At 43.8% G+C, this 20793-nt stretch overlaps 2 protein-coding genes across 2 annotated transcripts in view; one reads left to right on the top strand and one right to left on the bottom strand.

Moving 5' to 3' along the window:
- The first annotated feature begins 2115 nt into the window (after positions 1–2115).
- MFSD4B (major facilitator superfamily domain containing 4B) lies at positions 2116–9901 on the top strand. Its single transcript, XM_039726635.1, has 4 exons — positions 2116–2494; positions 2592–2760; positions 5141–5257; positions 7804–9901. The coding sequence occupies exons 1-4, from the start codon at positions 2297–2299 to the stop codon at positions 9039–9041; spliced, it is 1722 nt and encodes a 573-aa protein (XP_039582569.1). The 5' UTR covers positions 2116–2296; the 3' UTR covers positions 9042–9901.
- Positions 9902–10415: 514 nt separating this feature from the next.
- REV3L (REV3 like, DNA directed polymerase zeta catalytic subunit) overlaps positions 10416–20793 on the bottom strand; it is a 115490-nt gene continuing 105112 nt past the window's right edge. Inside the window, exons 29-32 of the mRNA XM_039726611.1 lie at positions 20314–20504; positions 19024–19270; positions 16776–16985; positions 10416–14385 (exon numbers count right to left, since the gene is read on the bottom strand). Coding sequence (XP_039582545.1) covers positions 14245–14385; positions 16776–16985; positions 19024–19270; positions 20314–20504 — 789 coding nt within the window. The 3' untranslated portion in view covers positions 10416–14244. The remainder of the gene's footprint in view (positions 14386–16775; positions 16986–19023; positions 19271–20313; positions 20505–20793) is intronic.

The following is a 20793-nucleotide window of genomic DNA, read 5'->3' as shown; positions in this document are numbered from 1 at the left end:
GTGTGTATCTGTCAATACAATGTATTTTGACCAGGGCATGCACAAACAGTCTGCATCTCACTAGAGGATGTTCTGAAAAGTGAGAGATGGCTGGGGAAAAGCGATGCCTTTCTTTGCGTGCCTCCCTGTTGACAAGCACAGCACCAGTGGAGTTCCAGCCAGCCAGTGAGTTTCTAGTCATGTAAGCTTTGGCATATGTGCAGTATGCCTTCTAGTCTATAAATATCTTGTGTCAACAGTTGTAATGCTTTGGAAGTCCATATGCTAAGATTAGAGTGATTTTGTACTAAAATGTTTGCTAATATCGACAACACCGACATGTTTAAGTATCTTTATAGACATCATATTTTGTATGTTGTTTTTGATGTTAAAGGGTACACGTTTTGCTAGCCTTAACTCCAGTCTTTCAAGTTCTGCTTTGCTGGAAGGGTAAGAAATGAATGTTTAATGTTTTTTGTGGTGCTAAAGTAACTGTGATCAGTCTCAAATTATTCAGAATAAATATGGTAGTTCGTAAATGCCCCATTTGTTACGCATGCATCATTTTTAGTCTTATTCTTGTGTAAAACTTGTCATTTTGAAATGTATTTTGTTGTATTATTGAATCTAGTGTGAAGACTTTTATACAAAAAGTCTTCACAGCTTTTTTTGCCACTGTGGCCTGACTGAAATGTTCCCATTACGTTTGCTCCTACATTAATATGGTGCAACCCATTTCATTCTGATTGCACTGACAACCCATCATAAGACTAATGATTTAAAAACCTAAGCTACTGAGGTGCTTGTTTCTGAAAAATTAAATTAATCTTCTCTCTTTTCCATTCTGGGGCTTTATATCAAACTTGCAGAAGCAGTTGCATTCAGAAAAGGCAGAAGGAAAATTGAAGGAGGGAGGGAAACTGGTACAATAAGCTTGAGTGGTGTTTTAAAATAGTTCTGATTTTGCTTCATTAACTGCCAGTAGAAGTCAGTGGGACCTTTAATAATTTACTGGCCTGCTACCAATTTCCCTTTGACTTACCTTGACTACCCGTACCTTCCCTTGCCTTACGCTTCGTGAGGCATGAAATGTTTCCTCATTGACAGCCTCAGTAAGTCCCAGAAGTTCATTCACCTTTCCTTTGTAGTAGAGCCAAATCTTTATTTCCTTTAATAAATTTGTCTGATAATATGGGTGAAGTATTCCCATTTTACCTGGGGTTATTCCCTAGGCTGCTTGTAGTTCAAAATAAAAATTGAAAAAGATGCCCAAACCCTTTTATAAGTGCCTGGGTGCTGTTGCCACTTGTACGCTGTCCATGTACAAAGTGTCTTTGTAAGTGTAAAACAGCAGTGAGGAGAAGCCTGGGGGAGGCATTTCAAACAAGGGAAAATGCTAACATCTAGAAATGTGGTCTGAGTTGTGTGTGACTACTGCTATTTTGTAGTTGAAATTATTATTTTATCTGGAATTGTCTGTACCGCTGGGTGTATGAACAGAACCTCAGCAGTTTTCTGCAGATGGTACAGACTGCACTCCTCCAAAGCTAGGAACGTGGGATCGATCGCGTTTAAATATGTTTAAATATTGTCTGGCAGTGTTACTTGTAGCAAGCAGGCACCTTTTTTTTTTTTTTTTTTTTTGTAATGTGTCAATGCACTCAGGCTATCCTGAACAGGAAGGGGCTTGCAACATGCTTGCCAGTGCCAGGAGAAACGGGAATGGGTTGCTCACTGTCCATGCACTGCTATAACCCGGTATTACTTGTTAGGAACAACGAGCAAAACAAAGCAGCGGGGTTTGGAATTGTCTTTCGAGTTGTTTGCGACACTTAGGCTCTGAGTGTCACCGTGCTTGGTTTCTTAGAAGGAGCAGCAGCTCAGTGCCAGACAGGGAGCACAGTCTGGGAGCTGCTCCACGTGAGTGGTAGGAATTGATGTAGTTTTAATGCTTAAAACTTTTAATAGCAGCCCTGTGTTAATACCTGTGCTTAGCAGATCGAGCAGCTCTCTCTCTCAGCTTTATCACCGTGGCATAACGCGGTGCTTGTGGAAGGCAAAGACCGTTTATGATCGGATGACTGAAAGGTCGAGTGCAGTTTGAGTGATAACACAGATTAAAAATAAATGCTGGTTTATAAGGGCACTTCCTCGGGCACCGTGGCACACACTTGCAGCGGTGCGGAGTGTCAGCTGCCGCGGGAATGCCGCTCCCCGGCGCCGAGCCCTGCTCCCCGGAGGAGCCCCCGGCGGAGGAGGAAGCGGCGGCGGCGTCCCCTCGGGCCCGGAGCGGCCCTCGGAGCCGGCGGCGGGAGCCATGGCCGAGGCCGATCGGGAGCTGCGCGTCCCCTTCATCGAGGCGGAGGAGACGGAGACCGAGACCGAGAATGAGGCGGAGGCAGCAGCGGCGGCGGCGGCGGGGGCCGGCGGCGGCTGGCGCTGCGGGCGCTGCCCGGCCGGGGCCGCGCTGCGCTGGTGCATCACCGGGACGCTCTGCGCCTCCTTCCTGGGGCTGGTGAGTGAGCGAGTGAGCGAGGGCGGCCCCGGGGCTGCGGGGGCGGTGCGGACCCTCCCGCGGAACCAGCGAGGTGACACCGCACTCTGCCCTGCAGGGGATGAGCATCGCGGTGCTGGGTCCCACCTTCCCCACCCTGGCCGCCAATGTCGGCAAGAACGTCTCAGACATCTACTACATCTTCGTGGGCCGCTCGCTGGGCTCCCTGGGCGGGTCGGTGGTCGGCGGGGTGCTCTTCGACTGCATGAACGCCGCTCTGCTGCTCGGTGAGTGCTGCCCCGCACCGCCCTCTCGGACAGGTCCGGGCCCTTGTGCTCCCGCAGCCAGCGCGGCCCACAGGGAGGTGCGGGCCGAGCCCCGGGAGCGGGAGGCCCGTGGGATGTGGCGCTGTTCCCGCAGGTGCCCGCGGGCTGGTGCCGCTGCCGGGAGCGGGACTGGACGGACACAGTCTGCACGGAATGGTTCGCGCTGGAAACAACAGCTGGCCTCCTTTCAGTTTGCATCAAGTGATGTGCACAGTGTAGGTGCTCTCGGAATGTAGCAGGCTCCTGTAGCGGCACAGCACGTGGAACAGAACAGGAAGCTGTGCTGTGGCTGCCGTGCGAGCAGCGGAAACCTCCGGCATCGCGCTGAGGGCGCATTTCTGTGCGGGAGCTTCCCCTTCCCTCTACACTCGTCAGGCACGATCAGCTTCGTGTACTGCGGCTTCTGACTGGAGGGCCGTAGCCAAATGTTAACTTATTTACAGTGGGAAACATGAATTACTGTTAGTAATGGTGGAAAGTTTAAGCTGTAGGAACCACAGCTGATGACTTTAACAGTTTTCTGGACTTGTAGAAACTTGCTGCTGACCGGCTTTGTCCAGGCAGAGCGAGGCTGCTCAGCCATCAGGATCCAGGAGCCACACTCAACATCCAGAAAGGAGAGGCTCCTTTCAGAGCTGTGTTAGTGTCTCATTCCCACACTGAAAACAGTGGAAGCCCCTCTTCTTTATTTCAAGTGCCTTTGTGCTCTAAGGTAGGGATTAAAATGTGCACCAGGGCTGGCTCTCCTTCTCCTGAGTTCAGGGAACCGTGCCTCCCTTGAGACCCGTGCTGTAACCATATGGTCAGTTCAGGTGAGATCCTTTTTCCTTTGCTAGTGCTTGCAGGTGTGGAGTGGGTTTCCTTTAACCTCCTCCTTGTGCACCTGGCCAAGTCAGACTTTGCCTTCTGTAATGGAATCAGAGCACACACCTGTAGAAACATATATTAACTTGAAATAGTTTAGTATATCCTTCTTTCCCATGCTTGGGAAATGATGGAGCTCCTAATCCTTTCCAGTTTGGTAGTGCTTATGGCAAGACCACAATTTGAACCACTGAACCTGTTCTCATTTTTATCATCCGAGGGCTGCCTGTAAGAGATTTTGGCTTGTGTAGTTTTGCCTCCCATCTTTCAACTGCTGGAACTCTGCTACAGAGAAAAAACTCTATACAGAGGAAAAATTGAAATCATCATCTGTGTTTGTCAAGGAAATTTTTAAGTGCTAATCATCAGGCATAGAGCTGAAGTGGACAACTGAGCCCTTGCTGAGAAGTTACTTCTCTGAGTGTGGCACCTGAGGAGCTGCACTTACACTTCGTGTTCCCAGCCTGTAGTGTTTGCTTCATGCAGCTCAGCATGCACATCACCTTCAAAAATGTTTTGAGGCATGTATTCCAAGTATCTTGCTAGGTCTTTAGGGTTCTGGACATTGTTGCTGGTTTCTTTTGGAATCAACCTGATTTCTTAATTACATGAGCCCCCATTGATGTTTTAAGTATCTGCTGCATTTATCATGTATTGATTTGAAACATAATAGAGACAGCTGGTGCAAGCTTTCTAAGAACCTAATACTGTCTGTTCAAGATATTAATTGCAGGTTGTTTTATTATGGAGGCAATTACAAGCATAGAATTGAACTGCTGAACTTCCTCCCAAATGGTAATAAAAGCAATTTCCGTCTGCTAAAAATATTTTCTGAAATGGCATGTTGTAAGTGTAGCCAATAATGGCAAAACGAATACAGTTAATGAATTGCTGCTAAATTTATGTATGAGAAATTTTGTAGTTCTGTGTAAAACTCCAGAAATCCCTTGGAATACATCCCTCATGTGAGAACAAAATATAAATAAAAGTCAGCATCTTTTTATGAAGATCACTTAGTGGGCAAGGTACAATTACTTTTATAGGATTTTTAAGAGCTTGGTTATTTGGGTTCTTTTCAAAATGGAGCCAAATTTAATGTTGTGCAGTTCTCAGAGGACAGGCTTGAGACTGTTCAAACCCATGTTTTGCTGGTTTCACACTAAAGTCACATTTCTAAATTAGAACTTTGCAGAAGACATCTTAGTGACCAACAGGAGCTACCGCTCTCTTTGCTTTAGCCAAAGAAGTTTGTCATGCAGACTATACCCTAATGAAATTCCTTTTTTTTCCCAACTAAAAATGATCTGTTAAACTTTATAGCTGCTACTGCTAACCACAGATTGAGGTATTTACATTGCATCATTATTAGGATTATCTGTAACTTTAGGAATCATGAATTTATTTGTATTTCTTGTTCTTCTGTGCTATTTAAATGGAAACTGTAGTATGTGAGTGTTTTGTTTTTTAACCTTTCCAGCCTTCTCCATGCTTGGAACAGCAGCTGGTCTTTATGCCATACCCTGGTCTAAGGAATCCCTGCTATTGACAATCTTGATGTCAGTTATTGGAGGTTCCATGGGAATTCTGGACACAGGTAGGGGACCCTGTGCTCTGACAGTTCTTTCAGCAAAAGAATTGGAAACTTCAAGCATACCAAAACCGTTGCTGGGTTTTTTTGTGATACATCTTGAATTAAAAGAGGGGAACTGTTTTACCTGGCTGTGGTTCTTGGGTTAGTCTGGTCCTGAGGCTTCCAGTGTTTGTGTGTGTGTGACAGGCCTTCCTTTAGGGGCTGGGGAGTAGGGTATCTCTTGCTTCCTGGAGAACATCAATTTGAATTTCAGTGGGCCATTCATTACAGGCATAAAAAAGTGCCCTGTGCCCTTTAAGCAATGTTTTCTTTAAATTGCTCAATTACAGGAAGCTGGTCAGGATATGGTTCATTAGCATTAGCTGGGCCTAAGCTATTCCTGAGCAAAGCCTTGGTGTTGGAGATTCTTACAGCTGCTGTTGGCAGAGTTGCTCACCTGCAGCTGGGAGTTCACAGCACCGTGGTGCCCGTCTCCATCTCCCTGAATTAAGGGATGTTTTCCACCTTTGGCCAGCCATGTTTAGGTGGCTGGGAATACAAATTTGTTCTGTCCCCCAGATTCTAAGTCTGTGGCATGTGCATACTCCAAATGGCCTGGGCAAAACAATCCCAAAGCCAGCACTTTTGCTGGAAAGCTGTTCAAACCCAGTTTCTCAGCAGAGGCTTATCATTGGAGGAAGATGATCTTGGGGATCTTTTCCAACCTAAATGATTCCATGACCCTGAGATGTGCTGCTGAAGTGGCAGAGCAAGTACAGGTGTGGTCAGAAAGGTCAGTTGTACTGGAGGTGTGAAAAATGGACTCCCATTTTTCACTCCTTCCTCCCAGGAAGGAGTCCCTGGGCACGGCTTAGGCAGGGTGGCTCAGGGATGGCTGGCTCTAGCAGGCAGTTTGCATCAGGAGCCAAGGCCACAGCAAAGGGTTTGGGCACGCTTTAGATGCCTGGGAAATGCTGGCATACTTGCACGTGGAGATTGGGAAATGCCCAAAGTACATCAGCAGAGTGCTCTGCATTGCTGCAGCACGTGGTGCCACTCCTGGCACCTCTCCAGCGATGTCCCTCAGCGTGTGCTGGCTCTGCTGCCCTCCTGCAGGAGCCTGGGGATGCTTACTAACCAGCAAGGTACTGCAGGAGCTGGTTGATCACCTTCAGGGCAGGGTTATTTCTGAGAAAGAGCTGACTCACTTGTTATCCTGGCCATCCCAACAGGGATGCATCCCAGCCAGGGCCTGGCTAGGGTGGCTTGGCTGGCTGGCAACAAAGAGGAATGATGGCTGCACGTGTGAAGTGTCTGCCTTAATTCTGTGGGGTTTGAGGGAGCTCTGCAGGGCCCAGGATCCAGTAGTTAAGAGATGGTTTTGCATGGCACAGGTCATGTTAAATAAATTGAGTGCAGAGCTGTATTTGCTGCCTCTGGTAAGATTGTTGTACATGGCACTTGGTTTAAGAATTCTTTGTATGGGAAAATCTTGTCAGCCAATGGTAAAAATACCTTCAATGGGTGTACTGCTTGGCTGAGACCTCAGAGCCAGGGAGACTTCCCATGCTGAGCAGGAGTAGCAGAAGAAACTCACAGCAAGGCAAACCCACAGTAAAGCAAAGCTGAATTGGTTTGGAAGACTGCTGAGTGACAAGGGCTGCTGGACTGCAGCACAGGAATTAGATTACTGTTTGTTTTCCTGCATTCTTCTGAGGGACTCACTTCAAAACACCTCTCTGAGATCTTATTTCCTACCATTATTGTTGATCTAATGGTGTTGTAGTTTGGTGTTTACAGCAGTGTTGATGTTAAACCCTTCTGTTTCTGGAAAGTCATTTGAACACAGTGGGGTGGTGGGCCCAGCCCATCAGTAGCAAGTGAATTGTTGTTTTTCCTGGGATGTTGTTAAATGAGTTTTAGATGTTTTTGTTCCTTTGATTCTTAGCATTGGGCATTGTTGCTTTTGATACTTAAGAGAAATGAGAAGCAGTTAAATTTCCCTTTTAAAAAAGGCTGAAAAATGCTGCAAATTGTCAAGGAGGGTAATTAGAACCATAGAATCATAGGGTCCCTAAGTAGGAAAATGCCCTTAAGGTCATTGGGTCCAACCCTTAACCCAGCACTGCTGAGTCCAGCCTCAAACCATGTCCCTAATGCCACATCCACATGTCTTTTAAATACCTCCAGGGATGGTGACTTATCTGCTTCCCTGGGCAGCCTGTTCTAATGCTTAACAACCCTTTCCCATGAAAAAATTTTCCTAACACCCCATCTAAATCTCCCCTGGCACAGTTATGTCTGTCCATTGCTGCTGGATTAAGCCACTGTGCCACTCTTTGATTGCTCTGAATATCCTCTTAAAGTTCAAGTAATCACATGGATTTAAGGCAGAGTTTCAGTTAATTGCTGTTTTACACATTGTATTTGCTAAACCTGGCATTATTGTACATTGAATTAGCAATACAGGTGTCGGTTTGTTTTGTTTTGTTTGTTTGTTTGTTTGTTTTTTTCTTTTAAACAGTATCTGATCTTGGACTAAAATGAATCTTTTTCTCTCTGATCTGCAGGTGGCAATGTACTGGCACTGTACACCTGGGGATCAGACGCTGGGCCACACTTGCAGGCTTTGCACTTCAGTTTTGCTGCTGGTGCATTTCTGGCTCCTATCGTGGCTCAGATGGACTTGGGGACTTCTGAATCTCAAGAACTCGCAGGGGCTGAAAAGACAAACCAGTCTGTCCTCAAGTCTGTGCCGACAGCTGCATCGACTACGCCAGCACCGAATGAGCATCACAATGAAAGCTTTTTGTGGTCCTATATTTTCATAGGGACCTATATTCTCTTAGTTTCCATCTTCTTTTTTGCATTGTATTCAAAGACCAGCTCAACTAGAGACAAATCAAAGCCTTCTGCGCAGAAGGACAAGCTTGCCAAGTACCACTGGCCTCTAGTTGGTCTCCTCTTCGTGTTCTTCTTGTTCTATGTGGGAGCTGAGGTCACGTATGGCTCCTATGTATACACTTATGCAGTGGTCTTTGCTGAGATGAAGGAAAGTGAAGCAGCTGCTTTGAATTCCGTCTTCTGGGGCGCGTTTGCCGTGTGCAGAGGAGTGGCGATATTCGGAGCTGCCTTCCTGTCCCCTGCCACCCTGATCGTGATGAGCCTCCTGTGCTCTGCTGCCTCCTCCACAGCCCTGGCCTTCTTTGCTCACTACCGAGCCGCACTCTGGGCGGGAACCACCGTGTACGGAGTGTCCATGGCCACCATCTTCCCCAGCGGCATCGCCTGGATCGAGCAGTACACCGTGGTGGAAGGGAAGACGGCTTCTCTGTTCGTGGTGGGCGCGGCGCTGGGCGAGATGTGCATTCCCGTGGCGGTGGGCTATCTCCAAGGCAGGTACCACCACGTTCCTATAGTTATGTACACTGCCTTCGTCACTTCTGTAGTGACAGTCCTGCTCTTCCCCGCCATGTACAAACTGGCCACCTGGCCCCAGCAGCGTGACTCGCAAGGAGGGAGCGACAGGGAGACCAGGAAAACTTTGTTGTCGAACTCGAGGCTTACTGAGGACGAGGAGGAGGAGGAGCACGTGAGAGAGTGGAACGATGCAGACTTTGAGGTAGTAGAAATGAATGACAAGCTGACAGACTCTGTGACGGACACCTCCCGTAGGGTACCAGGGGACTCTGCAGCTGAAGTCTCTCTCCAGCCCCATCTGCACGATGCATCGGGCGATCCTCCAGTGGTTGCTGATGGCTCCCCTGGTAGACAAAATGGGATTGTCGACTGGGAGAAGAGTGAATAGAGTCACAGCTGACTTTTTTTTTTTTTAATGGAAATGCAATTGAATTGTAGCTGTTGTCAAGTGGTTCAGGAATCCTTTCATAGTGGTGCAGAGCTCAGCGTGTTCATTTTCCCAGTCCTTTCTCCTCTTTCATGTTCAGCCTGCAGGGATATGTCTTGGAGTGGGAAGGTCCTCAGTGATGTGAAAGAGGCAACATGACAAATGTTTGGCTATGCCAAAACTCTTAAAATATGAGGCATGCATCCTGTAGTAACTGGGAATGAAGGGGACTGCTCAGACTGCTCAGTTTTTTGAGGTGGGTGAAAGGTGCAGGTCTGAGATGCTTTGTCACAAAATGGTTTCATGAGAGAGGAGAGACATCTGTAACTGGTAATGCTGGAACTTGCTTACCTTGTGAAGGAGGAATGTTTCCACTGTGTTTGACAAGTGTGTGTGATCCAATCAGTTACAATTTCTGGTGTTGCCCAGCAGCTGTAAATTGAATAACCTTTTGGCAAACTATAGGAATTTTTGGTTCTGAGACAAAGACAAGAAAAAATTGGGAATTATTTCTTAGGCGTGAAACCGTGCCTTGGGTCACTTAAAAGCAGTTTATGAGAAAGGGCACAAAATAGGCCATTGTTTATCTGCTCAAATGCATAACTCCAACCTACTAAACAGTGGCAACAAATCTAAATAATCAAAAGTATTTCTGATTTTAATTATGGCACTACTGCTGAAATCAACAAATGTATGCAGAAGATGATACAATTATCATGTAATCTTTGAATGGTTTGAGTTGGAATGGACCTTTAAAGAGCATCCAGTTCCAACCTGCTGCCATGGCAGGGACACCTTCCACTGGACCAGGTTGCTCAGAACTCTAGATCTTTGAATGGTTTGAGTTGGAATGGACCTTTAAAGAGCATCTAGTTCCAACCTGCTGCCATGGCAGGGACACCTTCCACTGGACCAGATTGCTCAGAACTCTATCCAGACTGGCCTTGAAAACTTCCAGGGCTGGGGCATCCACAACTTCTCAGGGCAACCTGTTTCAGTGCCTCAACCCCCTCACAGGAAAGATTTTTTTTCCCTGGTATCTAATCTAAACCTCTCTTTCAGTTTGAAGCTTGTTCTATCACTACATGCTCTTGTAAAATGTCCCACTGCACCTTTTTTGCTGGCTCCCTTCAGGTAAAAGAGATTGCTTAATATATGGTATTTTTAAGCCAGTTGTTTAAGGTTACTGCAACTTCTCTGGTTTCCTGTCCCAAGACTTAGCAGGGTAATGTGTTACAATGAAGATTTGAGGAGAGGGAATTATCAATGAGACAATCCTTTCCAGTATGACTGCTTGCCCCTGGCCAGTTGGCTTGGTGACATCTGGGTTTTTTCTTTGGGGGATGACATGAAGATGGACTCTCCCTAGTGGAGAAGCAGTGGTTTGTATGTGAAGGTTCATTGGTGCTAAGCAGGAAACCCTGGGCAGGTGCAGCCAGGGAGACCTCCCAGTAAGAGCAAAAAGTAGCAGTAAATGGCAAAATCTGTCTTTGAACAGTAATCTTGCAATTTGTCAGCTTGGAACTCCAAAACAGTTAAGGATTTTTTAAGTCTGTGTGATAAGAATGTACTCTTGTTTGGGGTTTTTAACTTCTCACTTTTATTAGTATTTTTCTTGCTAAGAGGTTTCATTTAGTAAGAAAAGGGCTCTGGGTGTAACATAGCACAGAATGTTAGATGTTCCCTGGATTTCCAGCTCTGCTTTTCTTCCCTCTCTTGTCCTTCAAATATGCAACCTAGGCTTGAATGGCTTTTTCTTTTCTTCTGAGTAGTTAATAAGAAGCCAGAATCAACTTGTAGTTTTTTTGTTAATAGCTTGCCATGTTGCAGAGCCTCCCTCTCTTTCTGCTGCTGGCACTTAAATGCCACTGTGTTCTTGATGGATTCCTTCTGTAGCATCTTTTTCCAGTGCCATGCATGAACCTGCACTTTCAAGTGAAGCCTTGTTTCACTTTGCTTACAGGAATGGTGAATGCCAGCCCCAGTGCTGGCCTGGCCACAGGGGACAGGAGTGAGTCTGTGTGGCCCTGTGTGCTTTGCTGGTTTGACGTGGAAGCAAACACTGTGTTAGGCAGAGAGAGGGGATGGACTGGGGGCAGCTGGAGCCTGCATTGCACCGTGTTTCCTCTTCCCATTTTTCCTCCTGCACGCTGCTCCATATGTGTGGCAAGTAGGGGGTGTCAGCTGAGGGTGAGGGCAAATCCCACTGGTGGAGGGGCAGGGAGAAGGTGCAGGACACACAATGAAAGATGCAGAAACTGTTCTGTGGCAGCTCCTGCTGGACCTGCCATCCCCCTGGATTCATCTGTAGTGATGTCGGTGTAAAAAAGTTTCCCCATACTCGAGATCATGGTGCCAGAAGAAAATTATTTTAGGAAAGATACTGGGAAACCAGGAAGATTCTAAACTCCCCCACTTTATATGATAAGTTCTTGATGAAATTCCAGATTGCAATGTCCTACATGTAAGACTGTTTTCAGGGATAGTTTACATGGATAGTTTACTTTAAACTGTTTGCATAATCAAGTACTAAAAAAACCCAGAAAATGAAATCAAAGCTGCATTGGGAAATATGCTGTAATCTCTTAGAAGCTTATCTACTGCATATATACACTTATTTGTGTTTCTGACAAGCGTCATCCCAGCATATGTCAAAATATTCCACAAAACAAAAATTTATTTTATTTTTTCCTGCCTGTATTAACTCCTGTGTGAGTAACTTGAATTCATCCCCATTTCCTCCTTAAAAAGCAGGAGGCCTGTGTAGTAGGAATGGAGCGACAGGCTGGAATACCAAGGTAAGAGCAGCCTTTTCCCACAAATAAAGGATGCAAAAAGCAGTGGCTGTAAGACAATCTGAAGAATTATCTATGTAGAATCACTTTCCACTGATGTGTGGAGACCTGCCTAAATTTATTCAGTCATCTTAATGAGGACTTGGAGCCTACAGTGTCTTAGTTCTGGTCTTGAACTTGACCTGGGATAGACAGACAGAAAGGGTTCTCCTTATCTCCTAACCAGCCTGCTTTTAAATAGCAGGGGCTGCCCTTGACTGAAAATAAAGTGCTTGAAGCAATTTAAGTTTGAAACAAGATCTAGGACATTTCCAAGGATGAGTCCAGCTCATATCAATTCTAGGCACCCTCGATGGCCAAGGCTTAGCTCCCTGCTCTTGGCTTTTGTGTTCCTCAAGGCTTGTTTTCAGACAATGAATATTAGTTTTTCTCATGTTTAAATTTCCTTTCATAGTAAATTGCTTCCTGGCATCTACAGCTGAAGTGAGGATCTATTTACAATACAGATCTATTTTAAGTTACAGGTCCTCCAGAAAGCTCAAGTACTTACATGTTGGGGGTTGAAATTACTTGGAGTAACTATTACATTACTATTGCCCTGCTTATGCTAGAAAAGCCATCCCTCTGTTGAGGACAACAGCTTTAATCCATGAATTAGATACCTGAATTTGATAAGAATCCTATTTTTGTCCACAAACCCAGGAATAGTTTGAAGATGAGTGCTCTGCTCCAGTGTGAAAGGCAATCTCTTGCAGCTAAGTGTCATACTTTATTTATGCCGAGGCACTGCCAAGTGCTGGACTGTACTACAAGCACTTACTTCTGGCATTTGCACTTTTATTCTGTACGTGACCAATGCTTGAATGCAAGACCAGGCAAAGTTTTATGCCTTGATGTTTTGTTTTTTTAGAGTTACTTTGCATACAAGTGCATCGTAATCTGTGGATTTTCTATTATATATGTAACAGGTTTTTATTCTGCTTGGTGTGGGTTTTACATTGTACTGTGTAATGTGACATTTAATACACTGACTGGTATCTTGACTGTAATAAATTCTTATCTGGAGAAGGCACTCAGGTTCCTTGATGTAAATAAAGTTTTTTTCTATTTTTCAAACCTTCTCTGGACTTTTAAATTTAAAACTTGATCCTTTTCTGACAAATGGAAAACTTGAAATGGTTCTCTTCTGGTTTGGGGAAGGCCTCCAAGAACTTCTACTGATGTTTTAGATCCCAAAGTTTAAGCTGGATTCTTAACTTTGATTTGAGCAGTCTTGTTTTTACATTATTGTGTATGCCAGAGAAGGAAACAAATTGAGGGTAAATATTAAAAAAACCCGAATAATTTTTTACCATATCATTTTATTCAACTTTAATATGGTTTCCATTATTAACTTCTAAAACGAAATGATTTCCAGTTTAGAAAACAATGCACTGACCACATAATTCCTTTTCCATTTTATACAGTTATACAAATATTCTAAATACACATTTTGTCAAGATGGTGGCAAATAAGATTTAACTGTACAGTACGTAAGGAAAGAAAATATTTTAAGCATATTTAGAAGCAATAGAAATGTCTATACAAAACAAGCAAAAATGGAATAAAATTTTATATTTAAAGTATTGCAACAGTCCCACAGGTTTGTAACAAAAATGTCTTTGCACAGTTCCTCACAATGCCCCATTAATAGCTAAAGCAAGACAGCAATTTTTAGAAAATAATGTTTCAAAATGCTACACATGGTACTACTGCTTGCACAGTCTGATCAAAATAACAATCTACTTGGAATCAAGCAAAACTTAGGAGGAGATATACCAACCAACTTTAAAATTATCTGTATAAAAGTCATTGCACATTATTTTACTCAGTTGTTTGAAAAGTAAAAAAGTGTATTTACAAAATATTTCGCAGACAAAATTATAAAGTGAATGGAGAATATATAAGTAACACGTCTTGATACTGACAGTTCAAGAACACACACGAATGGTTTTATCATTTCAAGAGGTTTTCAGTGCTCCTTCCTCCAGGAAGTAAACTTGACTTCTACTTTGAAATGGATTTACAAGATGTTACACAGAGCTATTTCAACATCAGCATTATAAAACAGTATGTTAGAAACATGAAAGGAAGAAGAAATTTTTACATCTTAAAAAGTGAGCTATTCATAGACCAACAAATGGGTTGGGTTTTTTTTTTTCCAATTTAGTTATGGTAAGTGTTCATTGTTCTTCAGATAATAAACCCAACAGGTAAAATGGAAATCCTGGACTAGGTGAGAATTGAAAAAGCACCATGCACAATAGTCTTAGTGTGGTAAACACTGAAGAAAAAAAAAATAGCACCTGGGATCCTGTAACACAGATCATTTAAAACTGGTCAAGCAGCTGGCGGAGATAGGGAGCCTTTGACAGTTCTCTGCTCACTCTGGAGAGCTTGAAAAGCACTGGGCAGTTGAGGGAGACACACTGGATCTGCCGATCGAAGCAGCCTGTGCAGTTCTTGCATATCTGCATTACACGAGAAAAAGCAAAACAATTATTTTGAACAACACAAGCCAGGCATAAACCACTAGGGACTACTAAATCCTCACGCCTGTATCAGCAGAACAGGCACAGCCCTTCTGCACAGAGCTTCTCCCCAGCGTGGAGGGACCCACAGCAGCTCCCTCCTCTGCTTCAGCCTCTTGGGCTGCTGCCAGACAGCTCATTTGGCTGCTGCTGGGTGGCTGGCAGCATCGCCCACTGAACTGGGCACAGAGCAGCAGCAGGACTCTACAGCCTGGGTTTCAATCCTGCTAATTAAGTTCTACTTGCATGTGGTGGCACTTTTAAAAACAAGGTAAATAAGTTCCCTGGGTTTAAGCAGGGCAGTGTGTTCTATTTGTGATAAACTTGCTCTCTATGAAAGAACTCTTGTCCTGCAATTATTCTCTGCAGAGGAAAGGGACTTTAAATAAATTACTCATTTCAAGATAAGCTTTAATTAGAGTTTTACCTAGTCAGAGTCAATCAATCCCAACACGGAAATACAGAGGCCACAGAAGTTGCACTGCTCTTCTTGTTCAAGGAATTACTTGTTAATACTGCTTGAAAGTACTTTTAATGTGAGATACCCAATGGAATAAAATAGCAATAGGCACAGTTTTTCCAAGGGTAGTCAACTTTAGGAAACTAAAGGCCCCTGTTTTGCTGTTTTATTTTTAACCTTTGCAGCATTTGCCACCTTCAATGGTTTTTCCAAAACCTTAGAAATTTGCTTCCAACCACACCTGTTTGGTAACATTAAAATGTTACACAGTTTATCCAATCACATAGCCTGATCAACAAACCCAAATTGTATCCCTTTGCTTTTAAAACTAGTTCTTTTCCTTCTTTCCACCTTCCATGGTGATGCCAGGCTTGCATCAGCACCAAATCCCTGCAGACTGACAACAGCTGGAGAGGGGCAGCCCCTCCTGGCCACGTCCCACAGGTGGCACCTCAGAGGACACCAATCCTGTGACCAGAAGGAACAGGATTTAAACAGCTGGTTCCAGGTTTGTAACCTCAGAACTACACCTATCCTAGTTCTGAAAGAGGCTGTGGCTGGTTTAAATGCAAGGGACCACACTAAGTGGTACTTGAGACAAGTCTTGAGTTCAGTTTGTGTTGTGGGGAGAAGTCTATGGTTTTAACCCAGAGCATGTAATTTTTGAGTGCAGTTTAATGTACAGCTCAGTGTTATATCTGTTTTCTGCTGCTGCAGCATGTTTATAATCTCAAAGGGCTAAAAATTTAAGCTGTGAAGGATATGTAAGCCTTCATATTAAAAATAAGACAGGTGCTCTTACAGAGACATCAAACACTGACAGGAACAGGATCCCAGGCCTTGCTGAGCTGTTGTGTTTTGCAGGGACAAGAGAATGTTCTAATCAAACACACTGACCCTTCTGTGGGGCTGGACCAGCCTGCCAAGTTCTGCTTTATTTCAGAACAAGAGCAATGCAAAGGGTTTGAAGTACCACAGGAAAACAGCAGAACATGCAATTCCTCATTTCTGCCATTCACAATGCAGATAAGGGCAAATATTACAAAATACAGCAAGAAGTCCACACCTTAGTAATGAAATACTTATTAAGTGAATTACAGTGCATTTTTAGCAACCCCATGAGGACCTATCAAATCAATGCTTAGATTTAGGAACCTTTATATCCCTGACATTCAGACAAGTCTTTAAAATGGGTCATGTGCTAGTGCTAAAAAAAAAATTTAACTAAAATATTTATGAATTGTAAAATATGACAGTATGAAAATTAGGTGAGGGTATGCATATGTTTCCACAAGGGGAGGCACTGTGCTTTGCTGTAATAAATTCATGAGCACAGTCAGCTACGCTCTTAATTGACTTCTAGCTCAAGGGGAAAAAGCAGCTTGGAAAATTCCTATTGAGAGGAAAGGTAAAAAGAAAATCCCCAAGCTAAACCACATCCATATTTTACATATAAATAAATAAATTTTCTGACCCAAACATGTTTCTAGAACATCATCTGTTATTTTTGTTTCTAGAACATCATCTGTTATTTTAATGCAAAAAAGAGTGAATCTTTTACACTCTCACAGCTCTCTGTCATTATAAAAAGGAACCTACAAACCATATAAGGTACTCTTAAAAATCAGAAGAAAATGAGAAAAGCATCTTCTGTTCGGATCCCCTCCTTTGCCTTAGCTTTCCACAAAGCCTAGGAGAGTAACAGCTGCTGTGCTGCCTTCAACAGCAATGGGTAAAGCAAACAAGCTGCAGCACATTTAACACCTGAACCACACTTCCCATTTCTGTTGGGAGTATTCAGTAACACACTGCTTTGAAATTTCAGCCCCTGTCTTTTGCTGACAGACATCTGACAGTGCTTTAATCCTACCTGGACCAGCTGCTCCTGTTTACGCTCCAGCTCTCGGATTTCTTGGTTGAGAATCACTGCCACATGCTGTGGCTGGCTTCTGCATTTATTACAGATCCCATACTGGGTCAGTTCATCACACACAGGACAGTGTAAGGTCGTGAAATACTGGGAGATGGTGCCTTTGCGTCCTTCGAGCTCAGTGCAGGCAGCTGAGGCAGCCTTCTGAATCTGTCAAGAAAAATCATTAAGAGGTAACGAACTTCCAAGAGAGCAGCTTGCCTTGTTCCTAGATTACATAGGTTTCTTTTTTTTCCAAAGGAGTAAGAAAGTGCAAGACGGCCTGCAGGGCCTGGGTTCATACACAAATTATGAACATGGATCACAGCACTCTGAAGAGTGCAGCAGTGGCCCTGAAGTGATACACTCAACAGAGCCCTCCCCAACACCTATTTCACAGGGAATCTGTAACCAGAAAAATCCTTGGTCACACATCCTTAACTCCCGGTCTCACCTCAAACTCTGTTCCTGCAGCTGTTCCTTTTTTAGGTGCTGATCTGATTCGCATCTGAATATGCCCTGGCTGCAGCTCCAGTGGCTGCAATCTGGATGCTGCCTGCCCTTGAGTGTCTGTGCCAGGCAGTCCTGAGCACAGCTCTGCCATGGTGCTTTGGTCCATGGCCCTAGCTCATGCTCTGATTTCCTTGGACAAGGTTCCACCACTGGCCCATCACCCTGGGAGGTTCGTTCTCTGCACTTACTCCTGCTGCTGCATGACTTTTGCTTTGTTCTATCCTTCACTCTCCTGCTGCTGCATGACTTTTGCTTTGTGCTATCCTTCACTCTCCTGCTGCTCTGCTCCCTGTAACTTCCTCGCTGCTCCTTGGCCTTGCAGAAAGCCAGGGCTCTTTTTACCTTTTTAGAACAGCTTGCTGGAGATACTTAAGGTAGACTGCCATGGTGCCATCGGAAAGGTAAAGAAAAGAAGAAGAACTAAAGTCAATCAAGGCTGTACTGGGAAATACAGCTCTACTGCTATATTGCAGTGGAAACATGATGCATCACTATGCTGCTGAAGTCTGCTCTGAGCAGAGTATCCAAACGACAGGGCTCTTTTTACCTTTTTAGAACAGCTTGCTGGAGATACTTAAGGTAGACTGCCATGGTGCCATTGGAAAGGTAAAGAAAAGAAGAAGAACTGAAGTCAATCAAGGCTGTATTGGGAAATAATACAGCTCTACTGCTATATTGCAGTGGAAACATGATGCATCACTATGCTGCTGAAGTCTGCTCTGAGCAGAGTATCCAAACGACACAGATACACTGTCTTTCACCATCCCTTTTTGTCACTGGAATCACAAACTAAAATCCAGCTATCTAATACTTCTTTTCCTGCATCTCAGTAACTTCTTTAACTTTTACAGAAGTCATGTTTGGATATTATTTGCTTTAAATTTTGGTGATAAAATTTTTAAAGTGTTCCTGATGCTGGGGCATGCCACCCTTTCTATACAGAGAAGAGATAACATTTTGGAAAAACAGGAGCTCCAACATCTAATTTGGAGATTTAAAAACAACATCTAAAAAGAGATTTAAAAAGTGGTATGGCCAAACGGTACTGCTATATTGCAGTGGAAACATGATGCATTACTATGCTGCTGAAGTCTGTTCTGAGCAGAGTATCCAAACGACAGATACACTGTCTTTCACCATCCCTTTTTGTCACTGGAATCACAAACTAAAATCCAGCTATCTAATACTTCTTTTCCTGCATCTCAGTAACTTCTTTAACTTTTACAGAAGTCATGTTTGGATATTATTTGCTTTAAATTTTGGTGATAAAATTTTTAAAGTGTTCCTGATGCTGGGGCATGCCACCCTTTCTATACAGAGAAGAGATAACATTTTGGAAAAACAGGAGCTCTAACATCTAATATAGAGAGATTTAAAAAGTGGTATGGCCAAACAGATGCACATGCACATACTGCTAAAAATACAGAGTTATGGCAAAATATTCTCTTAAACTATAGAAGGGATCAGGAAACAGAGGATGACTGTGATCAGCCCTGCACAGAAGGGTTGAAAAAACTGATTTACTATGTGAAAAAAAACCCCACACAGAAGATCTAAGAATCAGAACTGCATATTTGAGCATCAAACACTGCTTCACAAAACAACCTTTGCTGTTGCCTCCTATCAACCTCATTCCACTGCAAGTCCCAACAAGGCCAAACACTGCACTTGCTGACTCTTGTTTGAAAACACTCACGCGGGGCAGCTCGTGGTACCAGCTGAAGACGTCTATGCCAATGAGCGAGAAGACCCTGGCCAGGGGGGGCAGGATCTGCTTGGTGATGTAGTAGGTGGCGTTGAGCCTCAGGCTGGGGTCCTGCAGCACCTCGAGGGGCCGGCGCACCAGCTGGATCAGGGGCAGGCCGGGCATGCCGCACACGATGACGTAGGGCACGCGCTCCCCGACGCGCGGCTCGGAGCGGCGGTCGTGGGCAAGCATCCTCCTGCCAAAACACATCCAGAGGCAAACTCAGAGTTGTTTCATTTGCCTGTAGGCTTCCCCATCTGATTAGATTAGTTGCTCTCCAAATGACTGGAGTCAGTGCCTATTATGAAGCACTGGACCAAAATGTTTCATTTTTCATTTGTCTTGTGATCGGACCTAAATTTTAGAACCTGGGGCACAAGCCCTAAAGACACTGTCTGTTTCAGGTCACTTGGATTTGCACGCAGACTGTTTTCTAGCTACCACTTCCTTAAAGAAATATTTTAATAAGGAACAGCCAGGGTACTAAAATGAGCTCAAGTACAATTTGCTTTCTGGTCAAATTCTGGTCCTTTGCTTTCTGAGATTGCTTGCTCAGTAGAATGATACCTGCTTCAAACTGAATTATCCTTTACTCAGAAAGCAAAGGACAATTCAATTTGAAGCAGGTATCAGTTTTGGACTTCGACGCTATTTTATTATAGGAGCATAGCTTAATTGGAAGACCTTTTGTATTAAGCAAGGTGACAATATGTTCCAGCTTACATTATCTACTTTTCTACTGACCAAGGACATCAGCAGGATGAAATATTAACTTTAAGTAAGGGACTTTATTAAAAACAAAAAACTATGCCTGGTAATGTATTTCACAGCACTAAGAGACATCTCTGTCACAATCTGTAACATATCTAATAACCAGGACTGATGAATAATCTTGGAGAGCACAGCCCTTGTACAAAACCCAAACTGTAAACAACAGCAGTGAACACATTACTACAGTGTCCTGACAAGACTTTCCTCTTGAACGTGTGGCTCTTTCCAGGACTATTCTTTTCACACACAGAGGAAATTTAAGGACAACTGTTTCAACAGTATTTGAAGAAGACATCTGACTGCTACCTGTAACTTGACAGTACAAAGGTCAAGAGAAAAAATATCCACCATCTGCTATCTAATGTGTCAATACAAAGATCAAGACAAAAAAACCTATGAGCCCATAACCTGTCAGCACAAAGGTCAAGATAAGAAATATCTGTGATTAGCACTTCTTGATCTCATTACCTGGTGATTTCCAGAGCAGGTACACAGGCTCCAGGTTTGTATGCTGAGCTCCCTCTGTACTCTTTTGCAAAGATGAAGTCCTGCATGCTGGCTTTTCCTTCCAGTAACTTCATGCATTGATTCTGAACATACTGCTTGATCTGACTTATGTCCCGTGTTTCAAATAGCAGCTTGATAGAACACTCAAGTATCTTTACAACCAAAAGAGAAAGGTGAGAAAAACATATATGTTTGAATAAAAAAGAATTAATTGCAATTAATTCAGTAAATAATATGGAAATACAAATACAGTCCTTAGAAAAAGTACCAGTGGTGAATGAGGATATTGATAGGTTGCAATGTCTTCCACTCAAAGACATCCATGAACACATTACTGGACAACTTTTTCCTCAGTTTGCTACATCTTTCATTACATCATCCATACTCCAGCACTAAGATTTTTTCAACAATTACAGAAGCTTCCAAAGTATGAGAGAAGAT

Source organism: Passer montanus, unplaced genomic scaffold, assembly GCF_014805655.1.
Source record: "Passer montanus isolate IOZ18808 unplaced genomic scaffold, ASM1480565v1 scaffold11, whole genome shotgun sequence".
In the NCBI taxonomy this organism is placed as follows: Eukaryota; Metazoa; Chordata; class Aves; order Passeriformes; family Passeridae; genus Passer; species Passer montanus.
Note: the sequence above shows the minus strand (reverse complement) of the source record. Positions and strands in the feature narration are given on the sequence as shown.

Bases quoted from the DNA above. Each gene is read 5' to 3' on its own strand.
- MFSD4B (XM_039726635.1), top strand. From the start codon at position 2,297: ATGGCCGAGGCCGATCGGGAGCTGCGCGTCCCCTTCATCGAGGCGGAG. The intron at 2,495-2,591 runs GTGAGTGAGCGA...TCTGCCCTGCAG, and splicing joins GCGCCTCCTTCCTGGGGCTG to GGGATGAGCATCGCGGTGCT. The intron at 2,761-5,140 runs GTGAGTGCTGCC...TAACCTTTCCAG, and splicing joins GAACGCCGCTCTGCTGCTCG to CCTTCTCCATGCTTGGAACA.